We start from the raw sequence: 21,420 nt of genomic DNA on the forward strand, positions 1-21,420 counted from the left end.
CACATGGGATAATGTTGTCCATAACAGTAAAGTAAAATATGGTGTTAAACATATAAATTCACAGTTTTAAAGTTTGTTTTATATGACATGGAGCCGACATTAGACCTACAACTGTTTCAGGTGGCTGCAATTCCTCCTGTGCATACTGGCAGACCGACAAAAATGCTGTGCACCCCAACATGTTATGATAATATGAGACTACAACAGTTACAGTTATACAAAACGAGTGGTTATGTTCCATAGGTACAGACTTTGCAACCTTCAAACACCGTTTCTGTGAAAGCCTGTCTGGGTGGGCCAACCCCCCATGGACAAGAGTTATCTTCTATCCCCTTTTCCAAACACAGGCCCAAACCCAATACCCTCACTTACGGACTCACAGACTTTGAGGCGCACTCCCATAAAGTCTGTGATGGTTTAGGGCTGTCCCACTGGCAAATCATTAAGTATTTGAGGGCTCTCTCGTAGATATTTTGAGCACTTATGTGAACCTTCTTAGTAAGTCCACATTTTTACAGACTTTGACCTGGGGGATTGCCCACAATTCAATGTGAAGTTAAACACAGGATAACCAGTGGAAGCATAGAGATGTTAAAAAGGTAAACAAAGAGGACGGCACATGGGTGTTCAGCCTGGCAAATTACACTTACGCATAAACATTAAGAATGAAAGATGGGACATAAAAACACAGAGGAATGCAGGCATAGATTACAGATGTATTGATCAAACTTATAATTAGGGCCCAATCACCGACAATGGTGGGCCAGCGAAGGCCCTATTGAAATTGTCATGTATATTATTATATTGCAATTTAATTGGCTTTTGGAGGGCTTTATCATATCCCAAAAATCGACATGCATATCATACCCTATCTAACCCTAACCCACTGGTGAACAATTTGATACTTTAGGGGTCTCGCATTTGGTTATAATAAAATGGCTCAGTAGCCCCAGTGGTTTTTGGCCACACCTGTCGCCCCCTTTGACCGATTGACTTGACATTTGACACACCTGCCTGGTTGTGTCTGCTCTACCAAAAAGGAAATTGGAGAGATTTTTTTAAGATTGAGATTTTACACCATTTTTATTGAGTGAAAAAAACATTTTTACGAACCCCTCCTGCACAGTCCTTCTGATCGATACGAAATTGGCTGTGGATCATTATTGGATCAATGTCATCAAAGGTTATCAAAAGCGTGTTGCTGTCATTATGTTTAGCAGATAAAGCATGTTGTCTGGCGCCACACAGTGGATACAGGAAGTGGTGGAGTGTTTGCAAAGCATTATTTCCAGCGTCACTCCATGCAGGAAAAAACGTCTGGGTTTTAGGGGGGGGCATTGGGAATGGGCCAAACACACAAAACGTGACCCCCCTCACACACCCCCACCCCCTCCTCTGTGACTCTTTTCGATTCACGAATGACGACACATGCGCCGTTTCCTTTTCCTCGCGCTGATTGGTCCTCCGGAAAATGAAAATGACATGAACCAAGATGGCGCCGGGCGACAGAGAAAAGTGATGAGCGAATAGAACAAGCGACACAACAGTGCGCATTAATTTACTCTTTGCGACAATTTAAAAACCAGACATCCATCGCATCACCGGGGAACTGCAGAGCCCGCGCTGAGAGGCCGCGCTGGTCCACGGAGGTCTCAGTGTTCAACTGTTTCGCTAGCTGCTCAAGTAGCCAGTCGCGCTAACGTGCGCTAACTGCGGAAGGAGAGCGAGGGGAGCTGGCGGGCGGCTCCGACAACAAGCAGACAAGTCGAGCTGACTTTCTTTTTTATTATTATCAAGCGACCTCTTTATTTCACACGTCACGTTCTCCACCTTGAGGTTATCGGGTTGAGTTGGTGGGACGGAGCGGGCCATCCTCACCAGGACACTCCCGTTACACCTCTGACGAGGAAGGCAGAGAGACGAGGAAAGGGGTCATCTTCGCTGATCCGACGCCATGGCCCTTTCACCTCTTCAAAGTGGACTGCCGGGGGTTCAGGTACAAATGCATTTATTATTTGGTTTCTAGCTAACTTTTAGAGGCAAGCTTTTTTGGTTAAGAGCCACCCGACATTTTACTTCACGTTTCACTCGGAAGTTTAGCTCGATGTCTGTAGCTACATAAGTTAATCGACAGGAACACTGCGCCATTATCACAATTAACACTTAAAGTAATCGCTCTTGCTTTCCAATGATTCGTGCAGCTATTTGTCGAGTGCTGTCCAGCCGTGTTTGTGAGTCGGTGGATGTCTTTGTCAGATATAAAGTGCTCTGGATGACTTAACACGCCATCATTTATTCCGGTCCAGTTCACTCATAAATTATATACGACGTTCATTTTAAGCGTTTAATTCCCATGACGATACAAGCACACATTATTATATTCAACTTGCATTTTAGTCCATGTCTGTTGTTGTTTTTGTGACCAACCGAAAAGTAGATTATAGTGAGTTAATTGTAATGAAAAACGAGGAATAGGAGAAAGTTCTCAGCTTTAAGAAGCTGCAAACATATAATATTTGGAATTTCCGTTTGAAAAATAATCCATCAAATGAATTGCCCGGTTTTTTCTCTCCTTTGATCAATTAATCGATCGAATTGACTAATCGTTTCAGCTCTAATAATTACCGTAATCCCGGAGGCCTCATTTAATAGCCAGATAGTTAATGCTGCATTATCGATTAGTTCTGTAGTTCTACACATGTCAGAAAAACCACCATCAGAAATAGGTCTATAATTTGTTCTTTTTGTCCAGCCAATATTTAAGAACCTACATATATTTAGTTTACAATGATATGAAACGGAGAAACGCTGCCTATCCTAAAATAATGAGCTGGAAACAGATAAACTGTGGACATTGTGCACAATAGATTATTTAAATGATGTATTACTCATGGATTACGTGACTAATACATGCACAATGGACTTCTTCTGATTCTAATTTTATGACAAAATAAAATGTCTATTAATATGTTGTAGGTTGACTATTGAGATGTTCAAGTATAGTTTTGACATCACATCTTTTTGACAGTATTTTAAGATGTAATGTCATTGTGTTGTAATTGTATTTTTATGGGACACAAATACCATAGCAGCTCGAATAGTTTCTTTGTTTTTTTTGGTCAACTTTATATATTTATTTCAGTTGAACCAGCTACTAGCTGGCAGTCCATACATGTCCTGTTTGAAGATCAAGTCCACCACAATACAGTCTGTACCGACTATGTAATAATAACAATCTCAAGGGGTGACAGGAAGACCTGCATGATGATGAATTTCATTGAATGCACATAATACTACTTAAATCATGAAGACGTATACCACATATATCAACCCTGAGGGTGTGGCGCACGGATGACACTGGACTACAGTCGTGTGGTGAAGATGGGAGAGCAACAAACATGCTTTTAGAGCGAGGTTCAGGCCGTTTTAGTTGTCGCAGTAAACCTGCTGACTGTGTGTATATGGCAAGTACATTCCCATCATTTGTAGTCTGTGGTCGCAGCGCCATTGTTGTTTTTACAGAGGCCAGGCTCGACATTATAATGTTCACCTGGATGACTGACCACACCAGCGTTATGATAGTTTTTTCTTTGTGTTGTTTCTACTCTGCTTTATTTTGCACCGCTCCGTCTCTTGGTTTTAAAGTCCCTTTGCGATCGGATTCAGCAGCCACCACTTTGCCAATTTTTCAAAGTGCAGCTGCGCATCTCCCTTTCCATATAGGTTGACCACCATGCATTAGCACAGGAAACTGTTCTCTGGGGGGACTGTAAAGCAATATGCTCTCCATCCAACTGTAGGGCTGAACAAGTTTGAAAAATATTACATTTCAATTATTTGATGTGGTATTAGAATATGGAAGGGTACAATATATATTGTAAATCATCATTCATTGTAGAACATTAAGAAATGCATATGTGTTATTTACTTTGTAGAATATAATGTGTAGCCCTGGATATCTCTGCAGCACGACAATATTCATTTGAAATGGGATTTCTTCCTTCATAAATATTGCGTCTCCTACTATTTGCAAATTGCACAATATTATTAAATAATATGCCTCCTCCAATTTGAGAATTGCACTAGGCACAATATTATTAAGTAATGAAGCTGTTTTTCATGATGAACCTATTTTTTAAAATTATATTTGCCATGAAAATGGCACTGCAAACACTACTTGGACGGTTCAGGCCAATGATGGCTGTGCATGGAGGGAAATCTAACTGGCCAACTAGAAGACCAGTATTCCTTCTCTGCTCCGTGGGGGAATAAGCCATTTAGTTCATTCAATAAGTTAGGGTGTAGTCCTGTTCTGATTGTTTTTTGTTTATAGAGGTCATTAAGCCCAAGTCTGTTACCTGTGTTGTCTTAGAATTGAAGTGTTACCCACAACCTCAAAATGTGATGGTTGACCTGCAACGGATAAGGAATTTCAACATTTGTATAGTGTTGTTTATCAACAAAGTATAAAAGGAAAGGATTATATTTAGTTGCTGTGCTGCTGAATGCTCTATGGCTGTAATGCATTCTGGACTTGATTTATAATTAGATTTTTTTGGGCTTTTGGCCGATTTTTTTGGTAGGACACCACTTGTGATGATTATTCTAGCCAAACGACAGATGACATGAGTCTTTAACTGATGAGCTGTGTAGAGCAGAGTACGGATGTCCCATCCTAGAGCTTGGTTTCACGGCTTTACTAAACCTGAGTGACCCGGTCTAGAGACTTAAAGTAGGTTTATCTTGCTCTCTGCTAACTTTTCCCACGTTTTACTCTGGAGTTAGTTGCTGCCAGGTTTAAGGTATGTTAGATATTTTGCTAGCTGATGACGGACATCCATTGTGTGTCGAGCTGAAACGATTAACTCGATTAATCAATTGGTTGATCAACAGGTTGTGGCTTGTGGGTCGGACCCAACGAGAAATCTTTAGATGTCACTATTGGCCTCGAGAAACTGAGGGCCAGTATTCACCATTTTTGGACATCATAGAAAAAAACTATGAAGCGCACGAATTGTCTGCAGATTAATCTGTCATGAAAATAGTTGTCAGATGCAGCCGCAAATGGTGAGGCTCAGGTTGCACAATTTATTTAATCTGTTTATTAGTGTATTAAAGCCACAGGCTGAAGGTTGCCTTATTGCTGGCTCTTTAATTGCTAACTTAAGTATATTGTATCGTGTGTCTTTATGTTCGACTTGTCAGTCGCATATTGTAAGAGGGTACTTAAAATGCACTGTGTGTTCTCCTTCTCTCTGTCGCACAGAATTTCAGAGCCGATCCAGAAGAATTCTTCACTAAGCTGGACCGGATAGGGAAAGGCTCTTTTGGTGAAGTTTTTAAAGGCATCGACCGTCGGACACAGAAAGTTGTGGCCATTAAAACTATTGATCTGGAAGAAGCAGAGGATGACATCGAAGACATTCAACAGGAAATCACAGTTCTCAGCCAGTGTGACAGTCCCTTTATCACCAAGTACTATGGATCATACCTAAAGGTAAGGTTGAACTTAGGATGAAAATCATCGTCGATTTGTAACTGTTCATGCCTGACATAATGCACAAGTCAGTCGTGTGTTTCTGCACGCATGTGCATGCAATGTAGGTCATTAAATATTGCATGCTAGCAATGGAACAAGTCGTGCCTGGAATGTAGCTTGAGGGCTTTTAACAGTGCAATCTGTAAGTATTTGGATATTGACGTGTTTGACTCTTTCTGCCTTGTGCTGCAGCAGTTTGGATTTTGAACAAGACGATGAGAATGAAGTCAACAAGCTGGCCTTCACCTTCAGTGGCAGCGTAATGAGAAGTTCTGGCCTTTTAAGTGGAGCATCACCCATCTGATGTGATTGTAAATAACTGTAAAGCTGAAAGTCAGCGCTTTAACATTTCTATGGCTGGAGTAGATTTTCAGCCACGCCACATGTGATGGTGATTAGAGTGCCTCTCACAGCATTTACTGTGGTACTTAACAGCAGTCAGGAGAGAAGCGGTGGTCCATTAGCTGAAGTTATGCTACTGGTTGAAGGAGAGAATTGAGGCTTATTTGTGTGTTGTATGTAAGCATGGTTCTTGTGCTGTGTGTTCGCATGCACTTGTGTTTGAGTGTAACAACTCATAATGCAATAACTGTCCATAATGTCATTTAAATGTAATGAAAGTAAATAATGTAATATTAAGCACATGTTTAAAGAAAACCACAAGTGCATAACTTATACGGTATTGTGCATATTGTAAAACGCTATTACATTATGAGAACTATTACACTATGTACGAAACATAACATGTTAAATAATGCAAAAAATTCAAATATTAGTGTTGTAAGTAACACTAATATTAATATCATCGTTTTCAAGAACTGAGAACTTTTAGCACATAATATTCTCATGGGTTTATTACAATTTATCCTCAGATTCATGTCTGTTTTTATTACTTTTACATTGCTGCATTATGCAAAGTTATTCACTTATAAGCTGCTAAGTGTGTAATACCAAACTTTAAGTGTTAAAATCCAGAAACGTAACGATACACTTACTGTTATCTTTTTTTAAGTGGACATGGTGAGAATGAACCGTTAATCTGTTCGTAATGGCTGCTGCAACTTTGTACACTGTCCAACTGAATTTGTGATTTATTTTTCAGGGGACAAAATTATGGATCATCATGGAATATTTGGGTGGAGGATCAGCCCTGGATTTGGTATGTTAAAAATAGTGACCTGCCTTTTTAAACTATTTGATTTACAGGTCATTTTGACAGTCATCTGATCTGTGTCATCCTTAAAACTTACGCCCAAAGTCACTTTATCCTCTAATTTGTCCGTTCTTCCAGTTGGAACCAGGGGCCCTGGATGAAACACAGATTGCCACAATTCTGAGAGAGATCCTGAAAGGGCTTGAGTATCTGCACTCTGAAAAGAAAATCCACAGAGATATCAAAGGTAAGCCTGGTGCATAACGTCGCCATGACGATATGTTTTCTATCCTCTTGATAATAATGCTCAAGTTAGGCGTGAATGTGTATCGCATCAGTGCTTAGCCACGGTAGAGTGCAGTCTGTAATCACGCCGAAACACAACACGGATAATTTAATCCGTCACATTTCACACTCTAAAGTCAATTCTGTTGAGGTCTTCAAAACCTCCAGAAGGCATATCAGGGAACTATCATATCACTAAAGTGGTTCAGACAAATGGCATAGTGTGTAGCTTTAAAACAAAATCCTGAATGTTGATTAGAGCACCATTTCCTGCGATCCATATGTTCCCCTCGTGCGTTTAGCGGCCAATGTGTTGCTGTCGGAACAAGGCGACGTGAAGCTGGCGGACTTCGGAGTGGCGGGCCAGCTGACAGACACCCAGATCAAAAGGAACACCTTCGTTGGAACTCCTTTCTGGATGGCACCTGAAGTCATAAAGCAGTCTGCCTACGACTCAAAGGTCAGTCTGGAGTCGTTGGAGCTTTTCGATTGGACCGCTTTGTGTTTGTAATGTTGCTGTGACGTATAGAAGGTGAACTAGATAGAAAACAGAAAGTGGGCACACGTGGAAAGGTTAGCGAGCGTAGTGGAGAGAATGTGTTCAACTGGATCTACACTCTGTAGGGAAAGGGTATTCGGGCATAGACCTGTTGTCAAACCCAGGTGAAACGTACCATGAGAGTCAACAACTATAAAGCTGGTGAAGCACAATGTCAGAAGAAAAAAGATTTGTGTGAAATCAATCCCAAAGATTTTGTACATTTGGTCCTTGTTTTCGTCTTTTGACCTGTGTGCAAGTTGTTAAGCACTTTTTAAGACTGATTTTCGAGACTATAAATGACCCAATACATATTCTTTTGATAACTATAGCATGGGGCAGTGCTTCCTCCACCATGTCACAATCTTTAGTTCGCAGGGTTAACTCAAATACGTCCATGCCGCTTACCAATGTGAGATTTTGCTGATCTGTTCTGTCTCAAATGTCGTCTTTTTGTTTTCTAGGCAGACATCTGGTCATTAGGAATAACGGCAATAGAACTGGCTAAAGGAGAGCCGCCGCACTCTGAGCTTCATCCCATGAAGGTCTTATTCCTCATCCCAAAGAACAATCCACCCACACTGGAAGGAAACTACAGTAAACCACTTAAAGAATTTATTGAAGCCTGTTTAAATAAGGAGCCTAGCTTTGTAAGTTTGAAGGATTTCTGTTCACACAGTTCTGAGTAATAGGCCCGAGTATTCTTTTAATATTGACAATTAAGTTTGTTTTCCGTGTTTCCCTTAGAGGCCAACTGCCAAAGAGCTGTTGAAACATAAGTATATTGTACGGCATGCCAAAAAGACGTCTTATCTGTCGGAGCTGATTGACCGATACAAGAGGTGGAAATCGGAGCAGTCTCGGGAAGAATCCAGCTCTGATGATTCTGATGAGTAAGTTGTCTGCAACATAACAATCCATCTGGCAAGACGTGGAACATTTACACTCTGAAGCAAATTCTAGCAACTCTGAGTATACTGATGATGCTAAAATCCTGTGTCACTGTAGGGAGACAAATGGCCAGGCTTCTGGAGGAGATGATGCTGCCAACGATGACTGGATCTTTAACACCATGAGGGAGAAGGACCTCCAAAAGTTTCAGAACGGAGCAGCACAGCCTGCTGAGCTTGAGATGGAACAGGTGAGGCCGACCACCGTTGTAGAGGAGAAAAGTAATGACTCTACTGCGCCTCTTTCCTCCATCTACTGTCTGTCAGATTTAAATCGTCTTTTTTATTTCTCGTGTAGGAGAGTCCAAAGAGGCCTTTGTCGCAAAGCTTATCGACAATCTTTTCTCCGTTGTTTGCTGAGGTAATGGCACCGACGAGTTTGTCCACGTCAAAATACCCATCACTACTCGATGCATGATTTACTATCTAACGACTGTAAAACAGTTTTAATCAATCAAATCATCAATCACAAAGAAATGAATCAGAAACTACCTCATAAGTTATTTAGGAATATAAATCTATCCTTCTTTGCAGTTGAAAGAAAAGGGCGAGACGCGTAACGGCAAGCCGGAGGCTGTGGAGGAGCTGCGGGACGCCTTTTTCCTGGCAGAAGAAACGCACCCGGGGATCTGTGACTCCCTGGTGGCTGAACTAGTGCAGAGACTTCAGAGGTAATCAGGGTTCATGTTGTCATTTTATTCTATATAAAAGTCCCACCACATTGCATATTTACTTCCCAAATGTGTGCTTATTTAATGGTATCATTAAGGCGGGACTCGAGCCCATGGTGCAGCACACGTTGCTATCCAGTGTGTGTGATGACTCGAGGCCGTTGCTCTTGTTTTGACCCGAGTCCTGTTCAGAACATATTAACCCTTTCTTCTGATGTTTGTCAGGTTTTCTGTGCCACAGACATCTGCCAGTCACTGAGAGGCGCCACATCCAGCTTTGCTTTAATTCTCCACCCTGGTGGCAGCAGTCAGATCTTTTCCTCTGACCTCCACAGCCGGGATGAAGTCTCCCAGGAAGGTCTCCATCACTCATTTGCCTGAAGCAAATCCTGGCCTATATAATGTCTGTTTATACGCTAGCACACCACCCGAGGGTCCTATTCAGGACAGTCGGTGGCCAGCCGCTCGGCTGCCGCCATGAATGCCACCTGCTATGAAATGTCCCTTCTCAATACCTGCCGTTTTTATTTTGATGGTGGAGTCTGCTGTCTTTCTGCAAGGACTCTTTGAGATTTTGATTTTGATGTGTACGGCTTTTTCACAAAGGCTTACACTCGGCATCCTTTTGGAGAAACTACCTTGCTTAAATTAATTGTGTGCGTGGCTGTGCGAGACGCCCTGCGAAATGTGCGGTGAAGTGACGAGTGGGTTGAAGCGTTCTATTGGAAACTCAGGTGTTCTGCTTGAAGTGGATTGGGTTCTCTGGGAGATGGACATAGCTCTATAGGCTGTACAGACTTGTAAATATGCTAATTTCTACAGATTCATGAAACGAATGATGAAGTGTTTGTAATGGAACCACTGTGTACAAATGGCCAAATGCAATCTAGATGATGGTTGTGAGGTAAATATTTTGAGACTAAAACGGCCGTACATGAGATGGCCTTGTCTTTCTACTTGTTCTTTTGTATATCGGTCTTTGATTTCTCCGGTCGTGAAACCTTTTCAGAAGTCATCCAGTGAACGAGAATGGCTGCCCTCCATCATGTTTTACCCTTGATCTATTATACGTTTCTTAATACTCTTTATGGTTTCACTCTATGCTGTGGCCGTCACAGTATTGGAGAATGTAAAAAAAACACACGGCTGCGGCGAGGTGTGAACCGGCCGCCGTGTTGCCGGCTCCGTTCCACACGGCCTCCAGGTGTTGATTTGTTGGACTTGGCCTCGTCCCGTCTGTTCGGCTGTGCGTTTGTGACCGCTGACCGCTGAGATGAACTGAGGCGCCGTCCATCCATTCCATTAACAGGGCAGTGCCATCATTTAGTTCATGAATCTGCAGACTTGGAGCTGCAGTGGTACTCTCCATCTCCTCAGCTTACCTTCAGCTTTAATTGCACTTCAAGTATAAATGCCTTTTGTCTATAAACAAAGTAGCCATAAAACGGTAGCACGAGACTTGCAGCATTTTTGCAGGTGTGTTGCCTGGGATAAAAAAAAAGTCCACCTGAAGTCTCGCAGCGTGGACTCTCGTTGGCCACGCAGTGTCATATCTGCCTGGGTCAAATCTCTCCATTTGGACTTGTGAGCGGTTTTCACTTGTACAGTAAATCAATGCGTTGTAGACCGACTGCTCTCAGATGTCGATGTTCACCTGAAGACGGGCGGCACTGCGGTGGCTTCTGACTGCATGATGGTGTGACGGTCGAGCGCCGCAGCAGTATGTGTTGTAGCATACCGGTCAGGAGGAATGTCCAGTCCGGAGTTGAATCAGCCTTATATTATTTGTGATGAATAGAATCGGCTTTAAAATGTTAGCTCCAGTGCTTTGATTGTGATTTCCCCCCCCCTCCCTTTTTTTCTGTGACATTAAAATGCATATGCCGCAATACTTTTTAAAGATCAAACATATTTATTTAATTACATGCGGCAGTATGATGCATGCGTGAACAAATGGACAACTTTTTCTTCTTCACAGACGAGGGGCTTTTCATAATGCTTATGAAGCCTGATATTATTTTTCCTACGGGCAACATATGGTAAACAAGTTAACGCAACAGTGCTGAACAACACCGAGCTGCTCGCTGTCTCTGGGAGTTGGATTAGAAGATCAATCGTTGGTAATATTTCTTCCTGAAACATGCGGCTCAGCTGGCTAGCTTAGCACAGACTGTAAAACAAATGCACGTTTCACTGCTAGCTGTGGCTTCATATTTCCCGTTAAGGACAGGAAGCGGTATCCATCCTCTTCTGTAACTCTCCGCAGGAAAGCCAATGAGCATATTTCCCATATTGTCAAATTCTTTCTGACTGAACATTTCCATACAGAACATACATGTAAAAATGTCCTTTTTCTTTTCTGCTTGCTGGTTGTGGCGAAATACAAAGTCGAGTATATTGTTCAAAGTAGAACCCGGTTGACCAAATCAAGAAAAGGGACCCGACTCAACGATCCCATTTTAATCTGTTTGACCGTGTTCTGCTCTTCATTCAAACTTGTGAAATGTGCCACGCCCCTCCATCCCAAACTGAGACAAATTAAATTTGCACCGTTTGACATGGTCTGTTATGATTATATTTTATTTTATGTGTTGCACTTTGCAGATTTATTCTTTTTTTTATTTGTATGGTAGTTAAAAAGGCTACAATGTTATGTTGCAACTCCACCAGATTCATTTCCTTCCCCCGTCCCTTTGTGTTGTATGGCAATAAAGCAGTGTGATCGCCAAGAGTCAATCCTTAGCACAAGTAGGCATATATTCTATTAAACTATTTTTATAACCCAAAAGAGCAGTATTGTGTAATAGAGGGAGTACCGTATGGTTCTGTGATGTGTCAGTAAACACTGGAGAGCAGTCACTTGAGATGTGCGGTTCATTTTGTGTGACTTTGCTGACGGTTTATAGTCCAGTGTTCATGTTTGCTCATGCAGGACAGTGCTGTGGGATTTATTGAACGTTGTCAAATGATTTAAGGAACAAATAAAAATCCAGAACAATTTGATGAATCATACGTGACTTTGTTGGAAATGTGCTTGCCTTAGACAACTTTTTGGATTTCCTGGGATTGAACGGTTTTAAGTCCATCAACCTAGAGTGCCTCTAGGTTTATATAACACTCTTTGGATGTTGTATTTCTGTACAGCACAGCAATCTGATCATGATGGATTCTTAAAATGCACAAGTTTATTTAAAATTACAAGATTAATGAATTACTATATGAATTAGAGTAGTGTTAAACTTTTCTTTTTTTTGTGATGAACCGAGCATTACAAATACCAAAGAACTAAAAACTTGAACTGTGACTTGACTTTAAGGCTGCTCAGCTCAAATGTGAAAACGAATGTATACGTTCATTGACTGGAGATAATGTCTTCCTGCTATATGGGAAACCAAAACAGGACTTTTTAAATTACATGTGAATAATGCAAAATACACACATTACACCTCAATATCTTTAAAAAAGAAACCAATGTTAAGATCACGTGAAGGGCCGCATCAGAAATGTCATAGGATTGTAATAAATTGGGTTACTGCACATTGAGCATAAAGCTTTATCGGAGTTTCATTTTCTTATATCTAGTCATGCAATTGTAGAAGTTTTAATTTAACTTTCTACATCACCTTAAAATCTGACTGCCATCTCCAGCTGCTGATAAATTACATGTAATGGAAAACTGCACATCTACTAAATGGACATTGATAGGATTGTTTAATGTCACCACCGATATGACTAGTTGAATTTGAGCTACTTGAAAATCATTGTTAATCTTAATTTGTGAAAAATCTGAAAAAGACCATGCGAGTGGTCAAAAGCTCTAGAACGGCGATACTGAGTAACCTTGTCGTGACCTTGTGGTGATTGACCTCTGGCAGTGTGTGCAATGTGTGGAAATGACTACGGGCCCAGTAACAGTCAGCAAATCCCTCACAGCAAGTTTTATTTATACATCCAAAAACAAAAGATCATATTTCTCACACTATATACAGATATTACAGTGTTTTTACACATTACATAATTTGTACACAAGAAAAATATACATAAAAATGTAAACCTTTGTATACAAAAAAATACCTTAGACAAATTAAACAAGGACCAATAACAAAAGGTGACTAGATTAGCTCATCCTATCTTTAAAAACAGTAATACAGTACATTCAATGAGTATAGGAATTTGTCAGCCATCTCTGATTTCAAGCAGTTAAATGTGCCTCCAGTATGAGCCCTGTTCATTTAGTTATCCATGGTCTGGGGGGGGGGGGGGGGGGGGGTCAACTGGTAATCTCATGCTATGCGGATACAGCAGTAATGCCTTGCAAACATTTTCCATCCAACATTGTGTGTTTTCGGGCGCTGTGTGTTTGGGACCATGAGTGAGAACACGGCAGCCCAGCCGTCTGGTGGAGCTACGGGTTTACACGGCACTGTGTTTTCTCTTCGGAAGGGAGAGACAGAACTGGGCCTTCTCACAGCTGGAACTGGGGGACCGGTGCAGGCTCAGCGCTGGTTATGATGGCAGCTGTTCATTTAATGAGCGTCCAAGCAAAAAACACGGAAAATAAAAAAAGGCAAGACAGACACTGGACAAGTGAAACACCACCAGCCTCATCCACTCCTGTGCAAAGAAAGCGGTGTCGAAAAACAACAAACTGTAATGATCTGTTTTTTCTCCACACAATTAAAATAAATGGTGATGCATATATTCCTACCACCGAGAATCAAGCCAGGCACCATACTCTAATAATATTATTATAATGCTCTCACAGAAAAGGTTGCTGCCCCATGCACATCTTCTTCCTGGAGTTTAATAGCTATCAAAAATACTCTCCATCGGAATATTCTTTAAAAACTAAATACCAGCATACAAACATTGATGACTGCAACTTACAACCATTTTGATAGCCATTAAAAACAAGAGACTCGTTCTACAAGACACAGGTTCCACTGAATACATTGCAAAGAACAATTTAAATCCATTGCTACTCAACAATTCACCAACATACCCCAAGATAGAGACTCGCTACTATATACCTAATACTCAACAATGTCAGACAATCTGTCAAATGTCTAATATAATGTCCATCAGAAGCCATGGTTGTACTGCTGTATGACTCGACAGGGGAAGAGCTGTCCACTCCTTATGGCTCGAGAGAAGAAGGCTGACCTGATCACTGGTCTCCATCGGCTCAACTGGAGTGAAATGGTTCGGCTGTAAAATAAGGTTCGTAACAGTTCTAGAGGCCAAAGTATATATTCCTGATCCAACCCAGATTCACAAGTGAAGCTACATGAAACGGGACCAATAAAATACCGTGCGATGCTAGAGTTATGTTAAGGTGTTTATTGCTTTAAGAAACTATATCTACCTTCAAGTGTCGACTCGGCCACTCAGAGTCCCACAACCAACGGTGAGGTCGGAGAGTTTGACCTCTGAGCGAACCAATAAATGAGCACAGAAACAGTATACACGATATAAAAACAGCGGTTTAAAAGTATTTTGGTAAATTCATACTGTGAAATTTGACTCGGTAAGATTCTTTATCATGATAACAGTTAAATAGCTTGAAACATAATAGGTCACAAATATCACAACCTGGGCTCCGTGTTTTTCAGAGGGCGACAAAGCAGTGAACGAACAGGTGGAAATGCGAGAGCTGTCTGAGCAAGGCAGGGGCCAGTCGGTCATCTAGAGACGGGACGAACCGGCAACGCAAACAAACCCACCGCTGATTGAGGCTTCGATTTCAATTCTTTCGGAGCAATGTGACAGATAATCTCTGCTAAGGTTCTCCTGCTAATTTTCACCCGTTTATTTCATCACATCATCTGACCGTTACGAAACCACCAGGCGTCAAACAAGTGGAATCACACACACCGACTTAAAATCCCAGAGACCGCCTGGCTACAGGATCAAAGAATGAGAATAGAAAATATTGAGAAAAAATCTGAGGTTGTGCAAATTCATTATCAAATAGTGCACTATGACCACATTGCACAGACGTAGCCGATGAGGAGGCGTGGTCACTCAGGAGCCGACTGGGTTGGAAGCGACCGAGTCCGCAGACCATCGCGCCGACTGCTCTCATTTACTTTGCGTGAAGGGCGGCGTGGCGCTGTTGGCACTCGCAGCGGTGGCACTAACTATGGAGAAGCCAGCGGGTGGCGCCGTGGAGCTGTGGCTCGGCTGAACATCTTTCGGGAGGCCGCTGTGGGAGGCCAATTGATGGCCAAAGGCCGCGCTGAACTGGGGGAGCTGTTGCTTGGGCTGCGTGGAGGTCAGAAGATCGTGTGAAGAGGACGGGAGGGAGGAAGAGGGGGCAGGGGAAGTCGTTAAACCTGTCAAGCCGCTCTGGGGCATCGCCGAGAGCGCAGCCATTGGCTGCGGCGACGCAGAGTGCGTGGTGGCCGGGGGCGTGGACAGGGCGGTGGAGACGAGGTGACTTTCCGATCCTATGAGATTGCCAAACTGTGTGGGGTCTGTGAGGGAGAGACTGTTCCATGACGCGCGGGGGGGTCCCGGCACCCCGCTGAGAGGGCCGTCTGTCTGGAAGGAGCTGGCATGGGGAGAAGACATGTGGTCACTGTACGGGGACGGCACGTGCTCGCTGCTGTAGCGGCTGCCTTGGGGGGATGACGTGGGCGCATCCGACTTGGTCAGGACGTGGGATGCGTGTGTCCGGGAAAACGTTCGCTCCGTCATGGAGGTCTGAGTGAGCAGGGAGGGGGTGGAGGGGGCGACTGTCAAAGAAGAGGAAGTCAGGCTGGAGCACGACGTCTGGGGCTGGTTAGCGGGCCGAGATGGAGGGGAGGGGGGGAAGTGGCCCCCAGAGGACTGCAGCAAGTTGTCCTCCAGCTCGAGGCTGCTGAAGCTCTCCGTCGGGATGCGGCTGCTGAGGAGGTCCCCCATGCTGCCCGACTGGACAGGACCAGGGAACACAGTCATGGCTCGGTGGTCCACTCCTTCAGACGGGGCCAGGTCTCCCATGGAGGTCAGGCACACCAAAGAGTCTGGGTAGGACCCCATAGCCTGCAGCGCACGCACCAGCTCCTCAGCCTCCTCCGTGGTGGGCAATAAATCTCCATTCTTACCTAAATACAAACACCATTAAAAATATATATATATTTTTTTTAAAGACAGAGTACTTTTCTAGCATCCACATGAAATAATTAGCTGCATGACAAACCTTCAAACAAGTCGAAGACCTGCAGGTCATCAGGTAGTCTGGGCAACACGTCGGAGAAATCCTCCTGGTTCAGCTCAAGGTCATTTGGAATGTCTGCCATTTCATTGGTGATGTCGTCAGGAAGCTCCTCTGCACTCAGGTCTGGAGTTGACGGGCTCCTGGAACAAAGATGCGATCAACAGGCTCAGCGACGGAACACAACGTGCCCCTGCAGCCCAGCAGCTGCTCAGATGTGTGAATGCGGGCGTTCTCCCCGACACTGGATGTCTGCGCACAGCATTTTAAAGTGAACGGTGGCGAGACGAGGGTCGCCCACCTGATGCTGGCCTGTGCGGGCATCGCGAGGCTTGTACACGGCATTCCCAGGTTCCCCTGTGGCAACGCCGGCGGGATGGGTTTCTGAGGCCTGCGCGGCACTCTCCTCCTCTTCTTCTTGTGTTTTTTGGTGAGTGCCGGCGGTTTGGTCTTTTTACGTGGCTTTCGCTGTTGCTGCTGCTGGTGGTGGTGCTGCACTCGTCTGTTACCGTCCCCTCGCAGGAAATTATCCTGTGTGTGATGTATCAAAGGGCACTGATCGTCATTACATCATCCCAATGATAGAGAACACTATTCTGGAAAATATGCTTCTTCAATTTCGTTCGATGAGAAGATTATTACCACTCTCAAGTACCAGTCTTATTATCGGACTGCAGAATTATTTTTCTGTCATTTGAATATTAAACGCACCATTTTTTTGGCATGCTCTTCACAGAGTGGTGTCTGGTGCGTGATATCAAACACCGGGATGGAGCACTGCTGACCATCTGCAAATTTGGCTGTGCAACTAGCAAAGAGCTGCTGGGAACGATTCAACAGAATGTCTTCAGAGAACCATAAAGGAAACAACACACCAGGCGGAAGGCAGAGGATCATAGTGCATCACAATACTGTATGCGATGGGGGGGGGGGGGGGGGTTTACAACTGAAACTGATAAACGCTCGTAGCATCAGTGATGTGGTGGAAAGGATACGTTGAAAGCAGTGCCGCGTGAAGGGCAGAGCTCGGTTGCTGCAGGCCTGGCCCTTTGTGCTGCCAGTGCAGGTCCCCGCATCCGTGTTCTGCTGCCTTGCTGGAGCCACACTGTGGAAACACACAGAGCCAGGGCTGAGCCAGCAGCAGCAGCAGTGACAACACTCCGCATTTGTTATGTTCTGGATGTTGCAAATCAGGGGGATGAAAGTTGTAAGTTTAGAAGACCAAGCCAGCCATAAAAGCAGCACACTTTGCTGGTTGCACTGAACTACATTTGACGATGGCATTTGTGAGATTACCTTGAGGAGCTTCGAGAGGCACCTCGTAACTCCTGGATCAGCTGCCCGGCACAGTCGGGGTTGTTACTGGCGGCGTGTAGCAAGGCTTTGCGGAAGGCATACCGGTATCTCTTCTGGCGGATACTCGCCCTCTCCTGCCTGCACATGTGCTTGTATTTCTCCTGAAGGTACGAACAAAGCCGGAGTAGCCGCGTTCTTCGCGAGGAGCCGCTGTCGTCCTCCAACCTGCGTGGGAAACAACCGATGACAATCGTGACGAGAAGCATCAGGTCAACGTTCATACTCTGGGGTTAACTATTAGGATACCGACCCATTCTGTGGTCTCCAAGAGCTCTGGAACGGAAGAAAGGTTTCTGCCTCCTCTTCATCATCATCATCTTCGTCATCAGCAGCACTGTCTTCGGACCAGTCCAGTCCTGGAAGAGAACTTGTTAGAGCAGCTCCAACTTGGCGGGCTCAAATCTCAATTGCGACACTATCCCTGAAAATGGCAAATTAATTTATATGCAAGGAAAAACAGAGCAGTAAATGCATTTAAATGAAGCACCTAGATGAGGAAAGAGGTCTCCATGCTCCTGGTGTGTCTTGGCACAGAGCTGCACCAGATGTTGCAACCTGGCCAGGCATCTGGCAGAAGGTGAGAAGGCAGCGGGACGCATGACAACCATGTGCCGCTGATTGTTACTGCCACTGTCCTTGCAACTGACAGGCAAGTGCGTAGCGGTGAAAGGCATTTTCCTGCTGAGTGACGGCCCAGAAGGTTGCACTGGACTGGGTGCTGCATTGGCGGGCATCCCTGGAGGCAGAAAGTTGACCGTCTGAGGTGGTGGTGGATTGCATAATAAACCCTGCTGCTGTCCTGGGAAGATGAAGGAAGTCACGCTGGAGTGCTGGGGCGGCTGGAGAAGACCTGACTGCTGCCGTGGGAGATGAGCGTTGAGCGGCGAGGTGGTATGCACACGGGGGGTAGGCGAGGGACTAAAGTGCTCCGAAGGTGGCTGGAAGAGGTCCGTGTCGTGGTGGCAGAGTTTCTGGTTGAGCACCAGCCGACTCTGTAGTTTCTTCTTGATGGCGCTGCCCTTCCGAGGCGCACCCACCTCCTCCCCATCTGTGTCATCCTCATAAAAGGCAAAAGGGTCCAGGAGTTCCTCATCGGGGAGGGGTAACAGGCGTGTACAGGGAGGAGATGGTGGAAGTTCATCGAGACCATTGGGAGCTTTCAGAGCCAGAGACGGCACAGTTATGTTGAGAGCCACTGACTCCAGGTGAGCCCGTGAGCGCATTTCCTCCAAAGCGTCATGCTTCTTCTTCCGTTCCTTTTTGGGGATAAAGCCCAGAACCTGCAGGTGGCTGTTACAGTATCTGGAAAACAAGAGGACAACCTCAGCATGTTTTCTAGGCAGCATGGTGGAATATAGGACTGAACGATCTGGAGAAAAATATGTAATTGAGACTGATCTTGTGACTGATACGTTTTGTGATATGGAGAGAATGACATCATTATTCAAAACAATATTTTGTAATTCTAAATGTTATTTTGACACATTTCCCAATTATTTATATTGCTACACATGCATATGAAGCATACACACCTGCGGTCCTCCGACTTGGGGATGGGGTTGGTACATCGCTGGCTGTTGTACTTTGCCACATATTCACATTGCTTGAAGGGAGCCGTCTTGTCCTCCAGAACGTGCCGGATACAGAAAGCATAGCCATTTAGTCTGCGTTGCTTGCAGAGCTTTGGGCTGTACGAGCACAACGGCTTATTGTCCACCTCTGAGAAGTGTATGTGTTTGCCTTCATACATCACGTGATGCTTGTTTTTGACATCAGCTGATTGGATAAGGTCAGGAGAAACAAAGAATGACATCACTAACACTTCATATTGAGAACAAACATGCATGCACATGCAGGGTTGAGAGGCACGGAAATCGTCACCTTTATAACAGGTGACCGTCTTCCTCGCTCTCAGCCTTAATGTTATTGGTATTTAACGATAATAAATGTTCAGGAAGCCCACATAATTATGCAATATACTTTGCTGCATTAGTTGTTGTTGTGTTAAAATTAACTGATTTCATAGCTGCTTGATCATCGAAAAACTAGTTGACTGTATATTGTGAATAAACAAAATTGCACTGACATTCCAATACTTATTTGAGGACAATTTAGTCTAGACAAACTTTGCTTCAGAGTATCGGTTGCATTTACACCGTCTCATTATCTGTGTCAAAATATCTTATTGAGAAACAGGTGGTGAACAGAGAATATCTAATTATATTCAACAGTCCATTCAATTATCCTCCAAGCTACCACTTACAAGATAAGATGATTGTGGTATAACAGCATCTTGCGTGACAGCAGTCTGCTTGACAAAGTTAAAAGCCGCCACCTGTCACCTGCTCTGTTTATGCATCATTTTAAAACTAGGTGAACTCAATAAAAAAAAAATAGTGTTTTCCGATTAAAAAGGAAACATGATGTCAGTATTTTTGAATACATTTTATATGCAACACTTTATAATAAACACGCATCCAGAGAGGACGTGTGTCTCAATACATTCACGATTATTGAAGCCTTAGTAGCTTAGCTGCTACATTTAACTTGAAGTGTGTGTTTTCCAGTTCTTTCTGAGAGCTCGGCGTTTCTGACAGCTGAGGTGAATGTTGGACATACAATGACATGTTGGCTAAAGGCCATTTATATCAGCCTGGGTCCACGTTAACACAACTTTCGACTGGAGAACCGGACAAGCAGCGAACGGTGACTACCGGTAGCTTCGCTCTCATTAGAGCCCGGGGAGCTAGCTTACCAACATTAGCTTGAAGCTGATGGACAGATTTGAAACTTTACACAATTAAATTATAAGCGGATATAACTGAAGTGTATCCACAATACGCAACTTGGTCTCTCTCCAGCCAAAAATACGTTTCATCAACATGAAACAGACACAGAAACTAACATTCGCTAGTTAGCGAACAAGCTATCAAAGCTAAAAACACAAATCAGGAGGCGGTAGCTAACCAGGAAACGGAAACATCAGCAAATGGCAACACTATAAAAGGTATATTGTCAGTTTAGTTTCAGGAAGAAAGATGCAAGCGTAACCATGAATTACGTAACATAACTGGCACCAATCTAGTGATTTTGTGTTCATAAACATGGCACATTTATAGCCAAATTATTCCAAACAAAGGGTCCACATACGAGGCTTAAGGCCTGTCATCGAAGGCCTCCGCCATAATCGATGACATATAGCCACTATCGTTGCATAGTGTCACAGTAGCAGTCTATAGGACTCGAAACTGTCAACATTGCGTCAATTCTCATATATACAGAAGGCGCCGAGTTATTTAGTCAGAGCTCAAGTTATTAAATGAATGTCATTAATAAGAGGCCTATTAGCTTCGACAGCGCAGCGGCCTGTAGTTGAACACTTGGCCGTTTGAGGCAAGTGCAAAACGGTACACTCAGAAATCGAGCCCGAGGCTGCAAATTATTTCGCTTACCTTGAATTGGTATGGGCTGTTAGGTATTCGCTCCAGATAGACGGCCGAAATGTCTCTTAGTTTCAGCTAGGCTATTTCTGAATCGATATTCGAGATAGGATAATAACAGTGATCTTCATCGGGCTTGGTATATCTTGAAACACGGATGCATTTAAATATGGGCTATCCAGAGCAAATTACAAGCAGTAGGCAGGCTGCTGAGGATTTTTGTTGGATCTACGGCAGACTCCTCACAGCACCACTACAGGCACTGCGAGGACATGACAACAATCCGCTCG

General features: G+C 43.8%; 2 protein-coding genes across 2 annotated transcripts; one reads left to right on the forward strand and one right to left on the reverse strand.

Annotated features, from left to right (window-relative positions):
• Positions 1–1,515: 1,515 nt before the first annotated feature.
• On the forward strand, positions 1,516–12,136 carry stk24a (serine/threonine kinase 24a (STE20 homolog, yeast)). The gene is made up of 11 exons (XM_056422912.1): positions 1,516–1,996; positions 5,267–5,497; positions 6,642–6,698; positions 6,831–6,939; positions 7,280–7,437; positions 7,980–8,165; positions 8,263–8,408; positions 8,524–8,656; positions 8,764–8,826; positions 9,000–9,136; positions 9,362–12,136. The coding sequence occupies exons 1-11, from the start codon at positions 1,955–1,957 to the stop codon at positions 9,393–9,395; spliced, it is 1,296 nt and encodes a 431-aa protein (XP_056278887.1). The 5' UTR covers positions 1,516–1,954; the 3' UTR covers positions 9,396–12,136.
• A 909-nt stretch (positions 12,137–13,045) lies between these two features.
• On the reverse strand, positions 13,046–19,454 carry LOC130199419 (INO80 complex subunit D). Its single transcript, XM_056422903.1, has 10 exons — positions 19,439–19,454; positions 19,223–19,308; positions 18,178–18,992; positions 17,941–18,046; positions 17,631–17,855; positions 17,330–17,439; positions 17,046–17,179; positions 16,636–16,865; positions 16,320–16,477; positions 13,046–16,224 (listed from the first exon to the last, which is right to left on the reverse strand). Exons 3-10 carry the CDS (start codon positions 18,911–18,913, stop codon positions 15,218–15,220), a joined length of 2,706 nt encoding a protein of 901 aa, XP_056278878.1. The 5' UTR covers positions 18,914–18,992; positions 19,223–19,308; positions 19,439–19,454; the 3' UTR covers positions 13,046–15,217.
• Positions 19,455–21,420: the final 1,966 nt, after the last annotated feature.

This window comes from Pseudoliparis swirei, chromosome 2 (assembly GCF_029220125.1).
Source record: "Pseudoliparis swirei isolate HS2019 ecotype Mariana Trench chromosome 2, NWPU_hadal_v1, whole genome shotgun sequence".
Lineage (NCBI taxonomy): Eukaryota > Metazoa > Chordata > Actinopteri > Perciformes > Liparidae > Pseudoliparis > Pseudoliparis swirei.

Bases quoted from the DNA above. Each gene is read 5' to 3' on its own strand.
- stk24a (XM_056422912.1), top strand. From the start codon at position 1,955: ATGGCCCTTTCACCTCTTCAAAGTGGACTGCCGGGGGTTCAG. The intron at 1,997-5,266 runs GTACAAATGCAT...TCTGTCGCACAG, and splicing joins GTGGACTGCCGGGGGTTCAG to AATTTCAGAGCCGATCCAGA. The intron at 8,166-8,262 runs GTAAGTTTGAAG...TGTTTCCCTTAG, and splicing joins TAAATAAGGAGCCTAGCTTT to AGGCCAACTGCCAAAGAGCT.
- LOC130199419 (XM_056422903.1), bottom strand. From the start codon at position 18,913: ATGCGCTCACGGGCTCACCTGGAGTCAGTGGCTCTCAACATAACTGTG. The intron at 17,440-17,630 runs GTAATCTCACAA...GTGTTTCCACAG, and splicing joins GCCTCTCGAAGCTCCTCAAG to TGTGGCTCCAGCAAGGCAGC. The intron at 17,180-17,329 runs GTATCCTTTCCA...GGTTCTCTGAAG, and splicing joins CACGCGGCACTGCTTTCAAC to ACATTCTGTTGAATCGTTCC.